Source organism: Saccostrea echinata, unplaced genomic scaffold (genome assembly GCF_033153115.1).
Source record: "Saccostrea echinata isolate AGI-Se365-2 ecotype Australia unplaced genomic scaffold, CSIRO_AGI_Sech_v1 ptg000007l, whole genome shotgun sequence".
In the NCBI taxonomy this organism is placed as follows: domain Eukaryota; kingdom Metazoa; phylum Mollusca; class Bivalvia; order Ostreida; family Ostreidae; genus Saccostrea; species Saccostrea echinata.
The window spans coordinates 1,687,777-1,707,621 of NW_026889756.1; the positions used below are offsets into that span (position 1 = coordinate 1,687,777).

Consider the following 19,845-nt stretch of genomic DNA (forward strand, 5'->3'; position numbering starts at 1 on the left):
GCAAATACAATTTATCATTGAGTCAAATGCTGACTGACGTTTTTCATACTAATTGTTAGGCCATTATTTACACACTGAATTGTCGACGGATCTTTTCGTTATTTCCCGATCATGACAAGGAGCACACGGCGGGTGGGACCTGTCGGCAGGGGATGTTCACTCCTCCATGGCATCTGATCCCACCTCTGATGTTTGGAGGTCCATGTTTGCTCTGCTCCTATTTTGTATTGTTTAACGGATTTTTGAGCTTGAATACCGTTCGTTATCTCCATATATTTCATTCATATCTGGGTGTAAACTTACAAGTGTATGAGTTGACCGCTAGTGCTACCCACATTGGGGGGGGGGGGAGGGCAGATAGCTCAACGAAGAATCTTCGTTGCTGATGATATGACTTGGCGTTTAATACTTTATCAACTTGCACAAATATTGATTAATTCAATAAAAATATCTCCGAACTTTACAGATTACTTTCCTTGCAATCTCCGAGCATTTTTATTTACATACTTTCTATTTCACAACGGAGAATAACTCTAATCAAAAGAAAGGACCTCTTGAAGAAAAATGCTATCAACAAACCAACACGAATCACTTAATCGCTCAAAATATCTTGATACGGCTGATTTCTTTTTAATATATGAATTCCAACAACATTCTTATTATGGCTAGTAACATTTACACATGGTCTGAGATCGATTAGGGATATGCAATTTTTAGCCTTCGTAACCGTCGTTTGATGGACTAGGTCTACATTATGATTTGCCGCTTTTCTTACCGGTTTTTGAGCACATATGGTCGCTATGACACCACATTCATCTCTGCCTCTGGGCTTCTGACTGGTTTTTGTACAAAAATTTCCGTTTGCAGGTGGCAAAGGCACCCTTTGCATGTCCCATTTTCTCTCGTCTGTCAGTTCGGGAAATCGCGCGTTGTAGTTACTATGGAGATCGGAAACGGGTCAGTTGTCGTAATAAAAAAAAGACGTACTCGATGACAATGCAGATATTTTATTTCTTATTTTTTATCGAAATATTTTATACAGGAAAGCTAAATGCACAGCATAATTAATATTTTAATGTTTTACACACTTCAACTGACGTTACATTGAATGCAACTTTCATTCCACTTTGTGTTCAAAAATGCTCACACTCATACAACCTTAAGTAGCATAATGTTAAATATAAATTAGAGTGTTACAAGGAACACATGTGTCGCTTGCTTTTAACTTCATTAAGGATGAAAATAAATCTAAGGGTGGTACATGTAAGTTATATATTTTCTTCTTTAAAAAAACGTCCATGCATAGTAAGACAGCGATAGAATCTGACAATCAATTAGAAATATGATCCCCAAAACTCAAAGCTAAAATAGATAATGAAATTTAAAAATATTGACAAAATAAATATTTTTCATTTTATTAATACGTGTTTTCAACAATCCTTCAATGTCAGTCTGTCTTTTCTGCAATTTTAAGTCTACACCATCAATTCTGAATACCAATCCCGATTATTTTCGTAGTATAACAAATTCAGTTTTTGTGGTTACTGTATATGATACAGTTTCAAAGTAATTTTCCATGAGCTCATAATCATGTATGAATACTTATTATCAAAATTCATATTATTAGTTAAATTAAAATATCTGGAGTATATTTTGCACAGGTCAAAGGTAAAGGTCAAATGGACAGTAAAACTAGTATTTTTCAATATGTTTTATGACAAACAATGCACATGCTAAATAGCATAGACTTACTTCCTTCTTAAATGTCAAAAACATGCTATATATCGGCACTATGAACTATTTTTAAAGTAGGTCAAAGGTGAAGTTTAAGGGTCACGAGGTTAGTCACCATAGTATTTTACTAAAGCCATTGATATTACCAATATGCCATATGAACAAAGTATTAAATCCACACTTCTTACAGATCTTGAAATATAAAGTTTGACTGACAGAAAGACGGACAGATAGACAGAGAGCTAGAAGACGCCGGGTAAATGATCTCTAAGTGTCGCCCTACTCTGCAGGCGAAACAATTATGCAATACTTTATAATTCTATTATCTTGTATTTAGGAAATTATAATATTGTATTTTCTACTTACTATCCATCAAAAGTACGCATATGAGGATCAGCATGAGAATGACACTGCTTGCCTTTCCACTCTGTTACACTTTCAACTACATTTATCTATAGGGCGAAATGAATTTGATGCAATAAATTGAAAGAGAATTACACAAACCATTAAAATAGAAGACATGTTCATTTTATGCTCGATCGATAGCTCTTGAAATCACAAGATTTTACCAAAATCAACAACTTAAAAACTTATGACTTTTCAACTTTATACACAACCATTCCCTACGATAAATTAAAGTCCAGGCTTTTTGATATCATTGACAGCCTCTTTTTCAATAAAAATAGAACTCATAATGTTTACTTATTACCTTGTCATTGGTTATTTGTAAAATTATTTTGTTAAAAAACATTCTGATTGTACACAATCTATTGCAATTCCCATGAGTACCAATTGCGCCCCGTTATTAGCAGACCCTTTTTTGTATTCATATGAAGCAGAATTTGACCTAAAAAAAATTTACGTGAAAAGAAGAAAACACTTGCTGTGGCCTTCAACTCGACATTTAGATATATCGACGACGTATTGTCAATTAACAATGGTTATTTCCATTTTTATGTCGATACGATATATTCCGGTGAGCTTGAGATAAAAGATACCACAGAGTCTGACACATCTGTTTCATATTTGAATATTTTATTTGAAAAAGACGTTAATGGTAATCTAACAACCAAGCTTTATGATAAACATGATGACTTTAACCTTTCAATCGTCAACTTCCCTTCCTTACCACCTCTGATGTTTTGGAGGGCCGTGTTTACTCTGCTCCTATTTTGTAATGTTTAATGGACTTTTGAGCTTGAATACCGTTCGTTATCTCTCCATATCTATTTCACTTCACCTATTCAATAAATGCATTGTTCCTCAAGATGTCCCATGCAAGTCATTTTGAATACTTGTATTCCTCACAAAGTATTCAATTTAATCAGATATAACATAGCATACCCTTTCTCAACTTGATATCACTCAGGTGGAAAAAAATTACATCAAACACTTTGTACTCTAACGATCTGCGTTTTTAAATTTAAATGAATACATGCAAACATTTTCAAAACATTGAAGACAGGGTTAAAATTCTAATTATTTTAATTGATGGTATCAAATCCCTCTTTTATTTCAATAAAGGGTTGATTTTTAAACATCATGCAGCATTTAAAATTCGACGTAATTATTTAAAAAAAAGTTTCTAAAATGTGATTGATTTTTTAAAACATTTTTTGTTTGATTTGTTTCAGCACATTTCATATTTTTAACACATTTCATATTTTTCCTCCATCATTAAAAGTTAAGGTATACAGGAAAAACGGTTTGTTGGATAAAAAGCACACATCCAAAAACAATGAGAGATCCTACATACACTGACTGATTTTGTATACGATATTGCGAAAAAAAATGTCGATGTGTTTGAGTAAGTAAATTACTCCTTGTATTACATGTGTATGACTTGTCACCATATTCTCTATCGAGAAATTTGAAGTAAAATTAATACTTTACTGAAAAGACACCAAACTGTGAAATTTTAATCGCTGACTATACATAAAAACGCCAAGTGTGACCTTTTACTCACATGAATATCAGGCAGTGTCACATCATTGAAAATTTCTGCAGCATTAGCTCCACCCCCTCCAGTTTTCATCCTCAAAACAATTCGTCTGACATCGTTGTTGAAACCTATATTATCTGTGTTCTGAATTGTCAATTCGTATGTTTTATACCAAGATTTGTCAGCAAATATATGTCTTTTATCATATGTTATTTTTTCTAGGGTAATTTTGCAGCGATTTGAGCTACCAGCTGTTTGGCACTTTGCTGATATTTCACTTGGAAAAGACACCGATATATCTTGCGTTGAGGCATGATATTCATCATTATTTTTATCATAGAGCGTCTCTGTTGCAAATGGAATTGTTGGTCGTATTTTAACTGTTCCGCTTCCTTTCCTTTCTATTGATAAGGTAGGCGTTAATACCTAGAAGAAAATTAACTTCACTTCGTTTCAAGAAAACTAATCACATCTTTTTTTATCGTAATTTGAATCAAGAGTATTTGATTTTATATCAGATAGTCTGATTTAATTAAACGATTACCTCTATACCAGCAAAGAATAGAGGACTAGCAGTCGTGTTACATGGCACGTCTGTTACATATGGTATGGCTCCAATTACACACTGTATCTGAAAATATAATACTTTACATTAAAACAAACAAAATTAGGAACAAGTTAGAAACAAATACAATCCAAATGTGGCATGTAAAAATAACAAATCAGATTTTGATCATATAATAATTGATTGAAATTAAACTCTTACGTGACACCCTATTTTAACACCTTGATCTCTGAGACGTGCAGTTGAGAGCACTGCCTCGTTTAGTGATGAAGAATCGACAGTTTGTCCAGACAAAATAATTTTTGAATCTGCATACCAGTCTATATAGTAAAACACGTCCTGGTCTTTCAGTGGCTCAAATGTGCATATTACGTTTACAATTGGGTCATATTGTACAAAATTTCCAAATTCTTTTTCAGAATATACCACGTTGTAAAAAGATACGTTAGAACTTGTTGGAGTCTCTTCAATGCCTACAAGGTGAACATTACTCAGAGACTTGTATATTTATATTCTGTTGAAGATATTAAGGAAGGAGGTTTATTTGTTATAAACAAAACATGTAAACATTCTTCTTAAAAATAAATCAAATTACATCCTCATGACTAGCATTGTGTAAACAAAAATGCAACAGGGGTATCATTTTACACATCCTCTAAATGCATAGATATAAACACATTGTATTAAAAATAAACGTTTCAAACTGTGTTATATTGTTCTATTACATTGGGTTTTTTTAAACTTTACAGTCCAGGTTCTAAATGTGTTTTAAATTATAAAATTTCTTACAACATTATATTCACAGTTTTGTTTTTTCTCTGAAAAAAAAGGCAAATATTTTAGTTGTAGAGCTTTAAGGCATTCTTATATGAGCTCTTTTTATATTTTATCTCGTAAAATCATCGGCATTGATATATTTAATTTAATGAAAATAAGAGTCTAATGGATTTGTTTTCTGATAATTTCCCTATTCCAATGCTCAGAAAAATGCAGCAGATAGAAATAAAAGATATTTGGAATAGACTGTTTTCTCCGCTTTACAACTACCTCATTAATCCTATATTTGTTAAACATTTCTTTAATTCACTCAAATCTATCATTTACCAAAGCAGTAGGCCATGTTACATGATGGTAAAGGCTTAAGATAATATACGTTGAAATTTCCACAGTTCTTAATGTTTATAGAGTGACTTTGTTGACAATTTGAAGAAAATCCAACTTGACATGATTCTTTCCATTCAGTAGATCCAACCACAGGAAATGCCCCTGAAAGAGGAATTTAAAAAGGTATATACAGTAGATAATAATCTATATTAGGTCTTATATATATTTATTCATTCGGCACAAGCGCCTTCTGGATTACAATGTTACCCAGCAAAAGGAAACAATTCAAAAGTTATATACACCTGAAGATGGAAAATGAAATCCAGAAAGCGCTTGTGTTGAATGTTATTTGGAAACCGTGCATTTTCCTTTTCTTTTATGATTATTTTTACTGTGTGACATCATCTTTTGAATTTTATACATATAAATATTATATGCGAGGACTAACCCTTATTTCTAGGATAGATACGAGATTTACGTAATCGGTCGAAAAGTGTGTAAGAACTATAACCTAGATATATAACCCTTACATGTATAATCAAACGAATAGTGTGCTAGGACTAACCCTAAATCTCTCGGGTTGGTGCAAAGCTATTCCATAAGTCCAACAGTGTGCAAGTGATCATTCGAGTGGTATGCGAGGACTAATCCTAATATCTCTGGTGGGTGCAAGCAATTTAAACGCAGTAAAATTGTATGCGAGGACGAATACTGATTTGGTGGTTTTTGAATGCAGGACAACGGCGTCAAGGATTGACGTAGGAATACATGTCATAAATAATTATTATTTCTCCACATCACCGGACTTTGACGTATCGGACCATTGCACTTTAGTGCAGTGCGTCTCATGGGAAACGCATTGTTTATATATATATATATATATATATATATATATATATATATATATATATATATATATATATATATATATATATATATATATATATATATATATTAATGCCATATTATCGAATCTCGGGAGTTTATGGCCGAATTGACTAGGAACTTTTCGTTTTTTACATGAAAAAGGTGCAGATAACGAACTAACATCGATCTGATAAAACACAAACAATTTTTTAAAAAAAAAATCTGCGAACAGGGCAGAAAGAGCACGGCCACAAGAAATTACAGAGTTAGGATCAAGTCCCAGGAGATGTAAGTATCCCCTAGCAAACGATCACACCCGCCATTGGCCCAAAATAACAGATAAACAGAATAATCCGTGGTCAAATTTACTTGTATTAAGACATGAATTTATTAGCTACCCAAATTATACTGTAAGGCCTGGGTTGGGAAAGTATAGAGTTTTAATCAAAGTTATACAGGTATAACTTGGAAAGCTATTAAATTTGTACCTTATAATTTCATTTTCTATCATGAAGTTCAAAAAATAAGACAATTTTCCCAAAATGTCTTCGAATTGTACAAATGTTAAGTGTAACGTCAAGCGGATTGTTATGCTTTTGACGTGGGTAACACAGAGCATTCGATATAAATGATTTTTTTCATCTGATCAAATGCAATGTTACATCCAGAATTAAATCATAATACAATGATCTACAAATGAGTATGAAATATGTCAGTCAAAATACGACCCAATGATAGGTTGTATTTGCAAACAAGGTCCTTAAAACGACCATAGAATCTAAGAATTGATTACACTAACACAACTGTAATGATTTCCCCCTTAGATTCCAAAAAACCCTGACGTTCCACTGTCATACTCTGACATTTTCTCGTCTCTCCTGACTTTCTCCTATAATCTCCTGTCGTTGCCCCCTCAATACCCTGTTTAATCCCTGACGTCCCCTGACTTTGCCCCTGTTACCATTGTCTAACCGCTGATGTCCCCTGTCATTCTCTGACGTCCCTGTCAACTCCATGCTGTCCTCTGACTAAGTTCCTGACCACCCTGTCCACTCCCTGTCGTGTTGACATTCATTTTGATTAAAATATGTTATTGTTGCTATTAACTTGTGAGAAATATGTTACTCTTGACAATAATCAAGTTTTGTGAAAATATAGATTTAGTCAATAGTTATTTGTTTGAATATCTCTAGAAATTTTTTTTAATATGATTGTATTTGATTGTTTTAGCTTAGTACATGTAGCTTTTTGGATAAATCTAAAGGAGAATAAATGTCAGTTACATTGAAAAGAATAAATTACCAATTTATTGCGTCTTGTGTAGCATGAAAGGCATGTGAATATATTTTTACTAATTTATTTGTTAATCTATATGTGCACATGTATTTATTTATTCATTTATTTATTTACATTTATCTATATATTCATTTATTTATTCATTCATTTAATCTATTCATATACATTTTTAAAAATATCTGCTTTATTTAATTATTGAATAATTAATTAATTAATGTTATAGATTTATTTATTTTGTTAATTCATTTTATTTTAATTTATATATTAATTTTATTTCATTTAATTTATTTGTGTAGTTCTGCTTAAACAGTCGTTTGATTGTTTTTTGTTTTTTTTTTTATTGTTTAACGTCCCTCCCGAGAATTTTCCACTCATATGGAGACGCCACCACTTGCCGGTGGAGAGCTGCAAATTTTGACCTATACTCAGAGCCATTGAGCAGTGAGGGATTTTTTTCGTGCCAGCATCTACTGCGACACGGGACCTCAGTTTATACGGTCTTATCCAAAGGACCGGTCTCCACGTCCCACAGTGGGATTCGAACCCGCGACGTAAGGATCAACTTCTTACTCCGCGACTCTAGAGCGAACGTTCTAACCTAGCTCCACGCGGGCGACGCTTAAACAGTCGTAAGGTAAACAAACTATACTTCAAACAAGTTTTTAAGCATATTTTACATTTCTTTTAATTCTTTTAATTTCATGATGGGAATCAAAATCATCCTCTTATTACACACCGGAATTTGTTTTATTGCTACTTTTACTTTGGTACAAAAAAAGAAATGTTCCTCAAATACTGTCACGGTTGTGAAAGTTATTTCGAGCTGTTGATAGTTGACCAGCGACTTCGGATACACGAACCAGATACCTATTGTCCTTTTTACTGACCACTGTTTATTCTGTGGGCTTATTCCCGGGACAGCTACTCGCCAAAACCAACATCTAATTAACACATCCAATTAAGGGACCCTCTAAAGGAAACAGGTAGACTTACCTGTATGAATAATGAATTATACTGAATTTATTAATTTCTTCACAATTCTATATTTCTTCATAATTCTACCCAGATATATTTATATATATATATACATTGGTGACGCACTGAAGAAGAAATGTTATCATGCTAAAGCATAAGGATACACAAATGACAAAGCTACATGTAAAGATATATATGTATTCACTAGATCGGGGAGCACGTTTTAGTTATATATCTAATAAATGTACATAGTTTTCTTACAAAGAGTTGTTTTCTTAATTCATTATTTCTCTGAATGAAATAATATTTTAAACCGTAATTGCTTTGGTGATAAACATTTTTCCCTTTCGTCTATCAGTTAAATATGTAATGGAATCCATCGCCTAATTCATTTAAATGACGTTTCTTACATAATCTAGTTTCATTTTCTACGATATCTTTCAAAGCAAATAATTTTGGCTTGTAAATTTTGAGTACATTCAGTTATCAATAGTGTCATCAACAGTCATCGGCATATAAGAGTGCAAATACATGTAATTTAAAATACACATTCAAATTTTGCTCGAACATATCAGATATAGATGGGAAACCAATTGGCATATTGTGTTGAAAAAACTTCTGTAAGTCATTAAAATAAATTGAAAAATAAAAAAAAAAAAAGATGACAAAATTTTATCTTGTCTAACACCATTTTCAAATTAAATAGAAATCAGTAACCTATTATCATAAACTATTTTTGACTTGATTTGATTCTACATATTTGTAATTATTATAACATTGTACACATTTCCATTAAAATTGTTTGCACCTGAACTTAAGAGAATTGAAGCAAAAAAATCTATCATGAAAAATAATATTGAAAATACCAAATCATTACTATTTAACAACTTGAAAATATTGATAACAAGTAAGTAAATTTTGTCAGTGCCTTCTAATTTTTTCTTTTAAAATAATGTATTTATTTTATTCATTTATTTAATTGAAATTAAATTTAACGAATTTATCTGATTTATTAAATATTGCTTATCTAGGAAAACACATGTAAATCTACCTGTACCCCTTAGAGGTCCCCTTAATTGAGTGTGATAATTGCTTGTTATGTTGGGCGAGTAGCCGTACGGGGAACACACCATTCTGTGGCAGCATGACTGTATCCACACTGCAAGTGTTATTTCTTTCCAAACAATTAATACAACCATATTTTGAAAGAATATACTAAAGATACTTCAAACAAATAACTAGTGACGAAATCTATATTAATACAAAAGTACTTATTTATTTATTTATTTAATCTATTCATTTTTTTTTATATATTTGTTTTCTTCAATTATCAATTAATTAATTTTATTTATTTATTCATTTTGTTATTTCATTTTATTTTAATACATTCATTAATTTTATTCAATTCAATCCATTTGTGTAGTTCCACATAAACAGTCTTGAAAAAAAAAAAAACAAATTATGCTTCAACTATTTTCAAGTACATTTACGTTTCTTATAATTTTTTTAAATTTCACGAGTATCATAATTCATCGTCTTATTCCAGAAAAATGAAGAACTACACAAGCTGTATTCAATTAAATTAACCAATCAGTTAAACGTGAAATAAATAAATATTTTAACTAAATTTATTTATCTATTGATAATTGAATAAAACAAATATGTTAAAATAAATTAAATAGATAGATTAATGAATTATTTGGAGATAACGAGCAGCATTCGAGCTCAAAAATCCATTAAACATTACAAAATAGGGAACACGGACCACCAAGACATCAGAGGTTGGATAAGGTGCCATGGTGCCATTAAATAAACAAAATGAATAATTAAATTCAAAAAACAAATAAATAGATCAACAAAGAGACAAAAAATGGGGGGAAAAATAAATAAACAGATACATGAAGAAATTAAATAAAACAAATAAATAAATAAAAAGAAATAGTTAAATTAATTAATTAAACTAAATTTACATGCCATTCAAGCTACACAAGACGCGATAAAATAGTAATACATTCTTTTCAAAGTAACTGGCATTTATTCTCCTTAAGATTTATCTGAAAAGCTACCAAACAATCAATACAATCATATTTTCAAAGAATTTACTAAAGATATTTCAAACAAAAAAAAAAAAAAAACTAATGATTAAATCTATATTTTCACAAAACTTGAAAATTGTTGAAAGTGAGGTACATGTTTTCTCAGAAATGAATAGCAACAAGAACATATTTTAACCCTTTTCTGGGTCGAATTGAATGTCAGGAGGAGACAAGAAAATGTCAGGGACTGACAGGGGAACGTCAGGGGATTTGGGGGGAATCTAAGGGGAAATTCATTACAGTAGTGTAAAGGAGGTTGTTGAATTGCCTTTATCATCACCCTAGACCCCATCGCTTTAAAAATTGTTCGAACTCAGGTACGCCCTTGAGTATCGACTTAGTTTGGAAACATAATCACCATATGCAGGTTACTTCATCCTAATATATGTTTCAAAGTAAAACCTTATTTCAAATGTTTCCATATGTGTCCTAAAATATTTGGACAGGTAATGCTAAGGTAATTTTTTTTTCCTGCAAGAATCAACGGTCATTGTAAGATTAGGTTAACCGTTAATAACTTCACATTAAATGATAGGTTTTGATATCAACAGCATCTAATCAGTGTTAGATAAACGTTTCTCAAATAGTGTTTTTAAGCAAAAACAAAAAACAAAAACAAAAAAAAGCATATTTTGGTCTTATTCTAACACTTATTTAGAAAAAGCTATGTACTCCAGATGGGAATCCACGCATTTCTAAACATCGACTGTGGCCATGCTGCTCTTTAAAAAAAAAATTGAAAAGAAAAGAAAGCAATATATATATATTCTTATAGGAAAAATTAGCCCAATATTGTAGCCCTACGCTATCCCCATATTATTAACAAACCGGAATCTTATGTTTTTTCTAATTTCATCTTATGGTTCAGTGTTTCTTTAAAAGTTTAAGTGACAACAATTTGTATTCATTTTTTCTTGTTTATTTCTTCTTGCAGTGGGCTTCAACAACCTTTCAAAAACTCAGAATTTCGGTTATCCAAAGATCTATAGTTTAGGTTTGTACAGACGACTGAAAAAACCAGAAAAACAAACGTCATAAAACTCTAAACAATTTTTATTTTATAAAAAGAAGTTGATTTGAACCTTCTAAAGGTAAAAATTAAGGAATATAAAACGAATCTCTTTTACACATTACCAACTTTTTTTTCTAATTAATAAAAAAAGAACGATACTGAATGAAGCAAATTCATTTCAATTCTCCAACAACAATATACGTCCATAGTTAAATATTTGTTTAATATGCAGACTCACCCTTAAGCCAATACGGATAAAGAGTTCCACAATAGCCTATGCTAGGTTCTGTAGTTACCATTTCATGATATGGTGCTCTGTACCAACCTTCCATCAAGTAACGATCACATATTGGAACGGAGTCCTGTGCAAAACTAGGATTTCGTTTTGGTAAATCCGAAAGAATATTATGGTTGCCATCTTGGCATGGATCAGCCGGAAGTGCAACTGAAAAATCTGTTTTTATAAAAGTGGTAAATGATCTAGATGAACGTACGTTAAAATTTATTATAAGCATGCCTTTTTTCCAAGGAAACTTGTTAATTTTTACTTAACTAAAAATTTGAAAAAATCTAGATGGTAACAATCCGACCATTTTTGAAAGATTTCTAGAGTAGATTACTTACGTGTTATCATTAGGGTCACAAAGCGAGCCAAATAATTATAATAGCCCTGGTTGCGGGCCATTTTATGTAAAAAAAAAAACAACCTAAAACTGACAACACGTCTTTCGATGTGAATCCCTTGGATGGAATAAAAAGTCTTTCTCTCTTGGTATTTCCCTCTTTTCTAGAAAGCTATAGCCCCTTTCCTAACCATGTTATATAGTTTAACCACTTACGTAAAGGCAGATATAAATTTTATATGTCACATTTACGAACCACTTGAGTTTCCCTTTAAAGGTCTTACATCCTTCATGAAACCGAAACCTTTGAAAGGAATTGGAGATTTCTTAAGGTGGTTTCAGATATATATTTTTGCCTAATCTTTCACAGAAATGGATTATAAATCATGGTCTAGGAAGCTAATATTCTTCCGATTCAGGAAGCTTCAAAATCTCTTAGAAAAGATCTGTACTAAGTTTCATAGTAAATCAAAGTGTCAGCTAAATTAAGGCTTTTCAAGCTATAAAATGCGTTCATAAAATAATATTGCATTGCAAAATCGGATTTGATTTAATTTTTGTAAGATTTATACTTAACATACAGCCAATTTATATAGCCAAACGGTCCTCTTGGCTATATGTTAGCATATTTGGTATGATATCACATGACCTCGCTAACCACTTGACGGTCCTTTATATTTTTCAAGTGTTTTACATAAATCCCTTTGGCTCATTTACACAAGTGTTATTTACGTTTTGTTGTATACCTTAACTCATCGTATCCGTGTGTATCATAAATGTGCTTGGAAAAAAGTCATAGTCCCATTAAAGTACAAAATATTTCATGAGAAGTTCACCTTACAGAGACATTGCGGATATTTTCCGCTCTATTTCTAAATTTATACAAAAACAATCATGCATTAGAGAACAAACACATAAATATTTTACACGTAGTTTGAAATGAGGTGAAATGATTATGGCACCCTCCCCAACAGCTTCGAGCATTATCATTTTTCGTTATCTTCATATTTCAATGTACAAAATGTTACGGCAAAAAAGACGCACGTTTTGGGAAGTGATGTTTGTGCGTTCTCGCCAATATTTCAAAATATTCTTGATTCCTGGACCAAATCGGTTGATGAATTTTGTACCACAGTAAGGTCGAACATCATTGAACCAAGCCTCTTTGTTTTCTCCAAAGAAAATATTTACAAAAGTGAGGAAGGATCTTCAGAAGAACTGTTCAAAATATTCAAGAAGTGCCGTTAATGACATCTCAATACATAAAAACTCTAAGGAACTTTTAGAAAACTTTCAGACAACAGAAATTTTACATAACGTTCGACTTTTCAAAAATGTTGCCGTCATTCCTTGGGACACTAGAGATTTTGGACATTTTAGACAAGTGTCTCTTTGAAAAAGAAAACTGAACACGTATTTTTAAAAACAGTTTCATTGGTCTTCTGCAAACTTATGTCAAAACATTCTGATTCAACACACATGTACTCTGAGTATGATATTAGAAAGATGTTTGAGTTTTTATTGACAATATTAACTGTAGTTAGAGAGCAATAATAAATCACTTGACATGTTACACGGTTAAATTAACTACACGTTAAACTAATTTAATCTCTAATCAGAATAACCTGAATCGTCTGATTTGGTTCCTTGTTTACGATTTCCAAATAGCGTCTGCAAAAAACATAAGGTCGACAATAACTCAGTTAAACTCACTTCAAGCATCTCACAAATTTAGATTTTACAGGGTGAATGATGTGATCTCTTTCCTAATGTGATTAAATGGTATAGATGTTACTACAAGTGATAAAGTCTTTTGATCTGGAAGTATTCAATAGTAAAACATATGCCATGTCTATGTGTATTTCGGTGACTTTCTTTTTTTATGTATAGGAAATATTGTCAAAATTCAAAGATCTGCTCTTAATCCAGACCAAGTTGACAAATTTTTATTTTTATTTTCAATTTTTTCGATATATTCCTGTCTCTTTCACGAAACATTTTATAATAACAAACCTGCAGGACTTGTTTTCTAACATTTATAATAAATGTCAGTCACCGTAATATGTTTTGTATCGTGTACTGAATATCTTAATACCTATCGTATCGTGAATTTATTAAATTGGAAAAGTCATGGTAAAACATTTACTATTATTATCCATTATTCAGACTTCAATGTGTCTTAGACTAAACGAAGCACTCCACCACGACGTCATCATGTGACGTCTATAAATAGAAAAAAGATGTCTTAATGAAAAAGTTAAAAGTTCAAGACTACCCCAGGGATAATCAATTTCTATTTGTAAGAATAGTTATTTAAAGTTATCTCTGGACTATGAAAAGGGCTGCTAGAATCCTATACTCCTATCAAAGAAATAATTATTCCACACTCTCAAAATTTTTACATTTTGTACACAAGATCGAAAAAAAATCATCAATTTCCGTTACCCACGCGATTCTAGCTGCACTTTCCAAGAACTATAGAATAAGAGCTTTCGATAAAAACAAAAATTATGTTTCAAAGTATGCGTCGTAGTGTTGAACTTTTGCATTTTTGCTGTTACGAACGACAGAGGAAAGATAGATTGGGATGTAAAAATACTGTCTGCCTTCATTATACGAAGAAGTTGCAAAAATAAATCAGCGTTCCTTATTCATAAGCTTTAATTCCGCATGAATCACACATGATATTCACGTTAAATGCTTTTGAAATCCTATTTCATATGTTTGTTTACATGAATTCTCGTTACGTGTCATTTTTACTCTTTAACTTTTGATCGACAGTTATGACTCATGGGTTTGGTAATAAATCCTGTGACAAATGCATAGTTATCTATACAACCCAGAAACAGCAAGGTCTTATTTATATCAAGCTTCTGTATGTTTCCATTCATTTCTAGGACCTCAAATCAATTTATAAATGTAGATTTTTAAGAAATCGTTATCTCTAAAGTTCACGTCATATAGCTTACTATGACATCATATTTTTAGATAAGTAGAATATCTGAGTTTAGCCTTAACATACCCGCGCTATGTATGGATCAGATAGTCGGAACATTCCGTAGTCAAATTCAATATAAAAATAAAGGCCTAACAATAGGTATGAAACACGTCATTCAACATACGACCCAATGTCAGGTTATATTTGCTAACAAGCTGACAACGACCATAGAATTTACGAAATGATGACTTTAAACGAGGTAGTTGAAATCCCTGTAACATCAATTTATCTGTCAGTAGCTTACATCTGTTTAAAAAATAAATCGTAAAATTGATCGTACTTGAATCGATTGAGCATGCTCGTGTGTATCGAATTAGTTGCGAGATGTAAACACAATATACAGGTGAAAGTTGCATATTACAAAATAAATAAGGAAATGTTTTCGGTCAACTGGGGATGCCTACTCCTGCTAGGCACCAGATCACACCTCTGGAATTTCCAGGGGTCGGAGTTTCATGTCCTTTTCACATATTTGTATTGTTTATATATATTTTTTGAGATTGGTCATGGCTCGTTATCTTTATCTTTTCATGTATCATCAACAAATAATTTTTATAAAAGTTTATCTCTCTGCAAGCTTTTTTTTTTTTTTTTTTTTTTTTTTTTTTTTTTTTTTTTTTTTTTTTTTTTTTTAGTATTATGGCATTTAATATACTAAAAATAGTAAATATTCATTCAAAGTTTTGTGAAAGCTTTTGTTTTTCACTTTTTCATAGAAGATGATGATGCCAATTTTCTTCAAAAGTAAAATGTAAATTTCTAAAATTCTCAAGGTAAAATTGAAATGAATGAAACTTTTCTAAAACATCTAAACATGAGAGAGGTAGAAAAAAGTGTTTGAATGTATCCGATGTTTATTTATCAACAACATATAACAAAAATTAAAACACAAATAAAAATGTTCGGAGATCTCTCTCTCTCTCTCTCTCTCTCTCTCTCTCTCTCTCTCTCTCTCTCTCAGAGAGAGTCTATGCGCATTGTACTTTTGTAAAATGTGGTCACTGGAACCCTGATATTTTATTTTCTTGTCTCTGTTAATTGTGCTATGCTTTGTGACACCATTTTGGAAAGTTTCTTTTTCCTAAAAAAAAATAATGTATTTGTTACATAAAACACAAGAAAAATAAACACAATGTAATTTTCAAAGGTATTTGAAAAATGTAAAGGTATCTATTGAATTGATTTACCTTGCAATATACAGGATCAATGATAGTCCCAAGACTAACACTAAGACAATGGACAAAACACATATAACAGCGATGTATTTGGATTCCAAATCTGTTAATAACAAAGCAAATTGGCAGAATAACAGTCAAATGATTTCAATAAAGTATTCAAACCAAAACAAATGTATATACTTTTTAATTTTACAGAATGCAAGCAGATAATTAATGTTCTTTTGTTTTACTTTTGATTATATCCTCTTTAGTTTCCTTGCTATCTGTAACCGATGATGTAGTTTCACATCCGGATATTCACAGGAACCATTTCTTCCTATAATTAATTTTCTTGATGCTTTTGGAGAATATCAAAGCAGCTCAAAATCACAAACACTTCCTAATTAATGTTGAACATATCGTTTTTCACTATGAGCATATGACTAAACTCAAACTCATAAAACAAAAAAATACATGTATTCTAAACCCCTTACCAAAGCAAAAGCGTTCCGAACAGGAATCAAGAGATGGGAAACAAAAAGCGTAAAACGATCCACAAAGTTTGATTTTTATTTCGTACTCCTTAGAACAACAGTTGTTAAATCCTACTCGGCATGTTTTTCGTGAAACTGTTCCATCAGTGGCATTGGGAAGTGAAGCTGTATGAGAGGAGAAAACATTGTAAATGTTGCAATTGACATCTTTTAACTAGTCTTTTTAATCAGTTTATTCAGTTATGTAAAAGTTTGACTATCAATTAAAGGACAACGTTTACAGTATTTATTGTTAGTCGTAGCCATCTTGAATCCTGTGGAATATGATTGAGTAACTAAATAGACATGAATGTTTGTATCTAAAGGATGTTAAGAAAGTTCATTCCATATTTTCCCTTCATTTTCGGAAAGCAATACAATGAGAATATATTTAAAATTTGTGATATTTCATGTTCACAGTGTCCATTCTTGCTACTGATAAGGGTTTAACTGTTTTGTTGAAACAAAAAGGGGAGGGCAGGTATTGAAACAAATGATTTCTGTGCAGAAAAATCAGGGATGCAGCATATTTGTGAAATATCTTAAGCATACAGGTCAATATATCTTTTCAAATACCTATGCAAATTTATCAAGTTAGTATAGAACTCTGATATGACAAATCTATTCTATTGAGAAGTGACTAATCTTTCTATTTCCTAAGTTCATCAGTTTTGTATGATGCAAGATATGCTGTGAAGAAACAAAAGTAAATAATCCTACATTTTCACCAAAAAAAAACGACCATGACTTCTGCCATTTGGGTATTTTAAAGATGTTTATATATATTTATAATCCTGTAATTTCCTTCTAGAAATTAATTGCTATAAATAGCAAGCACACTCTGGCGATTTTGTCAGACTAGAAAATTAATCTCTTCAGTTCATCACTACTTAGAAATTTTCAAACATATTTTATTATGGAATGAACTTTCTTAACATTCCTTAGATATGTACCATTTAACCATACTGGGTACACTGCACCACATCTTAGTAAATCGGGGCATCGATCCAATAATGGTTCATCAGATTTGTACCATCCAGGCGTCAGATATCTATCACAGGGTGCATGCTGAGAGTTGAATACACATACTTCTGCACGGGCATAGGGTTGGTACATTTCTTTTGCAACAAAACATGGATCTACAATCAAACATTTGTATATGATGATACAAATGGAATTTGAATACTAGTATGCTTACTAATAAAAAAGTATGTTTGACTTTTAAGGAATTAGATAAACAATGAAATTCAGTTTATATCTTTAAATACCTCCATCGATACAGTGATGAGAAGCATCTGCAATAAGAATATACAATGTGGTTATAAATGTCAATATTCACATAATATCACAGAGGTACTCAACAATATCATATAAAAGATTTTTGCCCAGGCCATCATTAAAAATATCTTTGTTTCCCCTAACCCGACCCTAAAATCTGAAGTTGGGTAGGTAGGTAGGTAAATATTTATTTTTTTCTGACAGCAGCTTTGAAAATATATTCTGAATTTCTGATAAGAACGGGTTTTGATGAAATTGTATTTTATAAAAGTTGATAAACATAAAAAAAAATATTTGAATAATCTTTTTAAAAAAACTTTTCAGTCGGTGGGATTTAATTGGGTCGGTCGCGTTAGGGGAAACAAAGGTATTTTTTTTATTTTGGCCCAATCATAAATCATAAGGATTTTTCATGCAACGATTTTTAATTTTCATAAAAAGAAATGGTATTATTTTGTCTAATACAATGTATATCTAATACAAAATATGATTTCCCATGCTAGAAAAAAAGAATTATGAATCATTTTGATTTACCTTCTATTTCTATGAATACAACGAACAAAATCATGTAGGATGTTTTACTCATCTGAAAGTGAAATCAGTTTTATTGTTTCAAATTTATATAACTGCACTTTTGAAAGAGATATGACAAAATAATTTCTTAATCAATACTTTTATACAAACAAATTTAGTCTATTTTTGAGAATGAACTGCATATAATTTGAAGTTAAAACCGCTCAACATCTATAAGTCTCTGTAATCTATAACTATTTACAGTCATGTGAACCATCCACACGTTGAAAGTAATGGAAATGTATTATTAAATTATTTGATATGCATTAAGTTTATCCAGGTTTTTAAATTTTCTTTTATGAAAAACCGTTGAAATGACATCCCAAATTGAATGTCTTTATCAACAATATCTCACCTTTTGCAAATTAACAAATTATACCAAATACATAAAAAGAAATGGTACCCAATCAAAAATGCATTTTTACATTGAATACCAACAACAGTTCAATTTTTTCCTTACCAATAAAAAACTTTACCTTTTTGGAATATCATAAAAAGAATATCTGTACGCCAATTGTGGATATGTTTTTAAATGGATCCTTTAAGCAATGAAGATCTACATTCCTGGGTGATTTTATTTCTTGATATTGAAATTATATAGAACTGTCTTCAAACAAGCAAAAATCAACTTAATTTTCCCACAGCTGTTATGTTGAACTCACCTCATACCCTTATTTATTTTGAAAAAAGTGAAATCGAAATGAGAAATATCTTACCGTTAATAAAATCCCTATTTGCATAAAACCTAATCCAAAAATACATGTGTATATGAGTCACAAAAAATATGAAAGTCCGATAAAAAACGTAAGATTTATGATGCCATGTCAACGAATTGCTGTAAATAATCGATTAGAGTTAGCCATAAAACAATAAATACTTCCCGATTCTGTTTTGCAGAAACTAGATATCGTTTCCACGAAACAGGCAGGTATAAGTAAAAATGTACTGGAGTAAATGTCCAAGAGCTTGCTAAATATATATCCTTTTTATATCTCTTGCTGAAAGGATTTATGCAAGGTAAGATGCAATAATAAATTATATGTTAAAAGTGTTTTATTGTAATGATGTGTTGTAAATGTGCCATGAATTATT

At 31.2% G+C, this 19,845-nt stretch overlaps 2 protein-coding genes across 2 annotated transcripts; both read right to left on the reverse strand.

Moving 5' to 3' along the window:
* Positions 1-3,283: 3,283 nt before the first annotated feature.
* On the reverse strand, positions 3,284-12,334 carry LOC133180828 (von Willebrand factor D and EGF domain-containing protein-like). The gene is made up of 7 exons (XM_061315286.1): positions 12,216-12,334; positions 11,830-12,045; positions 5,346-5,507; positions 5,045-5,059; positions 4,443-4,714; positions 4,221-4,307; positions 3,284-4,102 (listed from the first exon to the last, which is right to left on the reverse strand). Exons 1-7 carry the CDS (start codon positions 12,274-12,276, stop codon positions 3,653-3,655), a joined length of 1,263 nt encoding a protein of 420 aa, XP_061171270.1. The 5' UTR covers positions 12,277-12,334; the 3' UTR covers positions 3,284-3,652.
* A 4,292-nt stretch (positions 12,335-16,626) lies between these two features.
* On the reverse strand, positions 16,627-18,748 carry LOC133180598 (uromodulin-like). The gene is made up of 5 exons (XM_061315075.1): positions 18,715-18,748; positions 18,171-18,197; positions 17,856-18,041; positions 16,864-17,028; positions 16,627-16,706 (listed from the first exon to the last, which is right to left on the reverse strand). The coding sequence occupies exons 1-5, from the start codon at positions 18,746-18,748 to the stop codon at positions 16,627-16,629; spliced, it is 492 nt and encodes a 163-aa protein (XP_061171059.1).
* Positions 18,749-19,845: the final 1,097 nt, after the last annotated feature.